At 34.9% G+C, this 5,707-nt stretch overlaps 1 protein-coding gene across 1 annotated transcript in view; it reads right to left on the bottom strand.

The window, feature by feature from the left end:
* TBC1D19 (TBC1 domain family, member 19) overlaps positions 1 to 5,707 on the bottom strand; it is a gene marked incomplete at its 3' end in the record, with an annotated part of 95,808 nt that overhangs the window by 18,029 nt on the left and 72,072 nt on the right. Inside the window, exons 10-11 of the mRNA XM_008590073.1 lie at positions 1,698 to 1,736; positions 128 to 240 (exon numbers count right to left, since the gene is read on the bottom strand). Coding sequence (XP_008588295.1) covers positions 128 to 240; positions 1,698 to 1,736 — 152 coding nt within the window. The remainder of the gene's footprint in view (positions 1 to 127; positions 241 to 1,697; positions 1,737 to 5,707) is intronic.

The following is a 5,707-nucleotide window of genomic DNA, read 5'->3' as shown; positions in this document are numbered from 1 at the left end:
GGGGGGGGGGGGGGGGGGGGGGAGTAAATAATAGACCAAGAAACAAAAGTTTTTCTGTTTTGAATAACCGGTCTTTGAAAAATAAATATCAATAGCCCAAATTTGGCCTATCCTCTTTTCTTCTTACCTCAGGCTGACTGGAAATGTTCAAAATGAGAGCCCACAATTCAGCTCTCAGTGCTGTGGGACTTCCTTGTCTGACATACTGCTGAGCAGCAGCGCTATCTTGTTCTGCTAGAACTGTCAAAAATATATTAAAACCTCATTAGAAAATTCATAATGTAAGAAATATCACTAAAATCTTTAATTATAAATCTTTTGGGAAGCTAACATTTAATCTTTATATCTAACATAATTACATCATATCTTCTTTTACCCTCTGGATTTTGATACGGCCCTATTACCAGCCCTCCAGGTTTCAAGCCTTAAGCTCCTCCACCTCCTACCCAGCCTGGTAAAAGCTTTAAAATATAGTCACCTTGAAATGACTTTGCTTTAACTATAGCTAATTACTAATAAATGCATTACTAATAAATTTAATATATTAAATTTAATGTATATAGTAAATTACATATAATTTTTATATATAAAAAGGCTAAAAATTTTAACAATGTAAGGTAATCATTCTGTTAGATGGCTTCTTAGCTATCTGCCAAAATCAACAGAAAGGAGGAATTTTTTAAAGAAAAACAAAGAAGATCTTGCAACCTTTTAAGAAGGCCAAAATTATTCTTAAGCAGCCAAGTTCACAAAATTAATATATCAACTTTTTGTTTTCATTTTTATTTTCTTTAATGAAAATATCTCCTACACAGACTGTAAATAAAAGCAGAAGAAAACAAAACAAAAAACCAAAAAAAGGCATACTAGACAACTGCAATGTTTTTCTAACAGTACAGTTTTCTTACATTTTCTTCTTAAAAGGAAAGAGAAAAAAACTTATACTAAATGAAAATGACATGATCAGAAGAAACAAAGGGTCTCGATGAAATAAAAAAGAGATGAAATATATTCTTTAATAAGCAATTACATTTATTGAAAGTGTCAAATTATACAAATGAATTCTTTTAAATAAATATGATTTCGAAAAATTGAACTAGGGAGTTTGGTACATGACAATGTAACAGTCATAGAAGGTTCATTCTGACACAAAGACTAATCTGCACTTCATATTTCAAAGACAAAACAGTGTTTATAAAAAGAAGGAAAAGAATCTTCAAAAGATGAGGTAAAATTATTCCCCAGAATACTTAGAGCCACTTCGGTTATTAAGTCATACCATTGTTTAGTCATCGGGAAATGTTACAGTTACATTTTTTCCTCATGCAAGAGCATATTTCCATTAACTCTAATGAGAGGTGTGTGGATGCATCAAAGAGAGAACACGTTCTTTGATTTTAAAATGAAATTCTACTGCTGAATGGATTAAGCTAATATCCCTGAGGAATGTGCGTCTGCATTTCCTTTTAGGTGAACCAGCTGTGTACTTCTTTATCTGACATTTATTGATAAAGCCAAAATAATGCATTTTCCCTCTTTATAAAGATTCTTATTATATTATCTGCATAGTTAAATATTACTCCTCATTACGTTTTTAGCTTTTCAGACATTACATTTCAATTGACAAAATTTGATAGATATTTACCTAGAACTGTCTTATTTTTCAGAAATTAAAACAACTATAATTAAATGCTTACCTTTTTGCCCAATACGCACATGCTCATTTTCAAAAAGCTCTAAGAATGTTAAAAGAAAATAAAATTATTAGACACAAATATGATCGGCCACACTTAGAACATTAGGTAGGTTTTTTCTGGTATCGATACTTTTAATTATTTTTAAAGCTGGATGGCTCTATAGAAAAACGATAAGAATATCTTATATTTAGAAAATCTTTTTTCCAAGTTTGTTTAAAGTGTGTAGAAATTAAAAGGGAGTTGAAGAAAAATATAAATTAATTTTCCTTTTGTTAAAATAAAACAGAAAATCTCATAAAACAAAAATGTTTCTGTCCATTCATCTTTTTTTCCAAAAGAAAAACACAAAACTTGTTGACAGCTTCATTTACAAAGTCCTACTGCCACTTCAGTCTACCATTAAACAATATCTAATAAAAGCCTTACTACTGTATAGGTAAAATCTCACTATATAAATGCCATTTTAAAAGATTATATATGGGGAGGATTACTTTTTTTAAGAAGTACCAATCATAATAGAAAAATAATTATAAACTAGACCATATTAAAATAAAAAACATCTGTTCATCAAAAAAACACCACTAAGAGAATGAAAAGGTAAGTCACAAAGTCGAAGAATATATTTACAAAATGTATATCTGGCAAAAGACTCATATCTAGAATATACAAAGAACTCTTGGTAGAAAAAGACAGAAATTGTCAGGCACAAATCGGCAAAGGACTTGAACAGGTTCTTCACAAAAGAGGTGACAGAAAGGATCAATAAACATGAAAAGTTGCTCAATCACATTCGTCATCAGAGAAATGCAATTAAAACCATTATGAAATATACACCACAATAGCTAAAATGAATTCTAAATGCAAAAGATATGGAGTAAATAAACTTCTCATACAAAGCTGATGGGAGTGTAAATTGGTACAACCACTTTGGAAAAATGGCAATATCTACTGTGAGGAAAATGGAGTTAGTTTAGTCAGGCCCTCTCACCTTGAGTAATGTAAGAGTAGTGTTAGTGCGCATGTGCACCCATGTACCCCTTTGCTCACTGCCCTGTTGTGTAGTTTCGGTATAAAAGGCAGCAGCTCCAAACCACTGGCCAGCAGAGTTTGCATCGGAATAAAGCATGTCTATCCTGTTATCCACCACCAGAATCTTTTTTCAACTACCTGACTCAGGCGACCTGCACAGGATGGGGCAGAGGGGTCTGTGATCTAGCCCGACATCTGCTAACACTGAACCCATACATACCCTATGATATTCAGCAATTCATTCTCAGGTATGTACCTTCATGCATACATATACACACTGAGACATGTACAAGAATATTCACAGCAGCACTATCGATAATAACAAAATAGTACAAACAACTCAAATGGCCATTAATAGTAGACTAGAAAAATAGTGTTATATTCATAGTGGATTAAAAAACAGCAATGAGAACGAATGATTTACAATTCTACACAACACTTTGAATCTTACAGACGACATTAAGCAAAAGAAGTACGTACTGTACAGTTCTGTCTCTATAAAGTACAAAAATACATAAAACTAACTTATCATGTTAGAAGTCAGGATAGCTGCTATTCAGGGGCGGCAGTGTAGAAGTGTGCCTAAAGGGGCTTCTGGATGCTGGTAACATTCTGTTTCTTGATATGGTTGGGGATTACACAGTGTGTCAATGCTATAAAAAATTAACCCATCTGTATACTTATGATTTGTGTACTTTTCAGTATGTATATTTCTGTAAAAGTTACTTAAAAATTAGATGAAAAAAGAACAAAAACAGATTATGAACTATGAGGGGGACAACTTTCAGGTCTTTCCCCACCCCAGGGAAAATCTGTGCTCAACTTCCTTTCTTCCTCCTTCTCCCCACCTCCTCAGAATGGAGGAGCTGCTAATTGGATTAGTTAGATTCCACAACAGCAATGAGATAACCTTTTCTAATGAATGAGTTAACTGAGTTTTAAAGGTCATGAACTTACATATGACTGTGTCAGTAAGCAGAGACTAGGTCCCCAGGCAAATTGGTAGCCGTCTTAGCACCTGATTATCTTCTAACAAGAATGCTCGTGCTCAGGCACTTGGCATTTTTTTCAAGTATGGCTCAGTGGCCTTCTGGTGTGAGGTATAAAAGGAGACGGAGGCTTGTCCTGGGCTAAGATTTTAACACAGTTTTCTAGAAAGTCTGTTTTGTGATGTCCAGCTCCAACCTACCTAAATATAAAACAGTACAGTACTCCTACTTTCCATTCATTAATATTTCTTGTGTATACAGCTCTCTTAGGAAGTGGGGAAGGGGCGAAGATTGCTAGGGTGAAGAGGGATGAATAGACCAGCACAGAATTTGAGTAATCCAAGTATATCTAAATGCAGACCAAATTACATCATTTAATTCTCAACAATGAATAATAGAAGTAGCCAGTTTTCTATTAACTGGAATACTTTAAAAATCTAATTGTGATATATAAAATTGCAACACAGGCAAAATCAGAAGAATTTTCTTAATCAAAGAAAAATTAATGTGTATTTGGCATATTTTCAGTATTGATAACTTTTTAGATGTAAAAATAATTTAAAATAAAGTTGTTTTTTACTAAACAAAATATTTGAACCAGAGTACCCTTTTCTTTTAGTTTATTCTTTTCCTAATGTATCTGAAGTAATTAGTTGGCCAGATTTTATAATGACCAAGAAAAGGGTCTGGGATTTCTGCTAATATACAACCATTTTTTATCACTAAAGTATTAAAATATATTTATTCCAAAGACTGCATATAAAATAACAATACAGCTTCCTTTTAATTAGCTATGACTGCTGAGGCTTAGTAAAGAAACAAAAGTCATCAGCCAATTCTTGCTCCCCAATAAAACTGGATGATACTACTGGATAATGCTTTATTATCAGAGCAGTAAAAAAAAAAAAAGCAATATTCAAAAAGACTTCTTTACAGAACTTAATTAATCAATTATGTGAAAAGCAATACTTTTGCTTTCTAAATGCTATTTTCTAGTCTAAGAATAAGAATCCCAAAGAAGTTAGAACCAGAATATCCAGTCTATACTCTGATTTTGTGTTTCTCAGAGTACTCTGAGGACCACAATGTTAATAGATGAATCTATATTAACAGATCTTGCCTGAAACAAAAGTTCTTTGGTAAAATGGTTTGGGAGATGCTAAGCTAAAATAGTCTACTTAAGACTTCTCATAGCCTTTAAGTAATACCCAAACCTTATCTGACAAGGTCCTCTTTTTCACAAGGCCCTTTATGAGTGCTCCATAGGGAGTGTGCACCGATCAGAGAGGTGCCCGGAGAAGCCCAAGACCCATGGAGACCATGCACCCTGCAATGCCAGCGTGCGACCCAGCAGGTAGGCCTTACTGCCACTGCCCAACTCCATCCCCAGCCTGGCCAAGTGCATGCTGATCAGAGAGGTGCCCAGCTAGAGAAGCCCAAGATCCACAGAGAACACGTGCCCCGCAATGCCAGTATGCAACCCAGCAGGTAGGCCTTGCCACCACTGCCTGACTCCATCCCCAGCCCAGCTGAGTGGGCACTGACCAGAGAGGCACCTCTCCAGAGAGGCCCAAGACCGGAGGCAACCACAACTTGAAGCACTAGTGGGCAACTGAGCAGACACTGAGGCAGCTGTACCAAATTGGCAGCCCCAGCAGCATCCTCCCCTGGCACAATGACTAAACATCAAAGGAAAGATACAAGAAATATGAAAAATCAAGGAAGTACAACTCTCAAGCTCTAGATCCTATAGAACAAGAAGACCTTGAAATGTCTGACAAGGAATTTCAAGTGATAATTCTAAGGAAACTAAATAAGATACAAGAAAACTCAGTTGGACAACATGATGAAACAAGGAAAAGTATACAGGACCTGAAAGAAGAAATGTACAAGGAAACCAATGCCCTGAAAAAGAATGTAGCAGAGCTTGCCAAGCTGAAGAATTCATTCAATGAAATAAAAAACACAACAGAGAGTTTAACCAGCAGGCTT

This window comes from Galeopterus variegatus, unplaced genomic scaffold (assembly GCF_000696425.1).
Source record: "Galeopterus variegatus unplaced genomic scaffold, G_variegatus-3.0.2 Scaffold5836, whole genome shotgun sequence".
Classification (NCBI taxonomy): domain Eukaryota; kingdom Metazoa; phylum Chordata; class Mammalia; order Dermoptera; family Cynocephalidae; genus Galeopterus; species Galeopterus variegatus.
The sequence above is the reverse complement of the archived record's forward strand: the minus strand, read 5'-3'. Positions and strand labels throughout refer to the sequence as shown.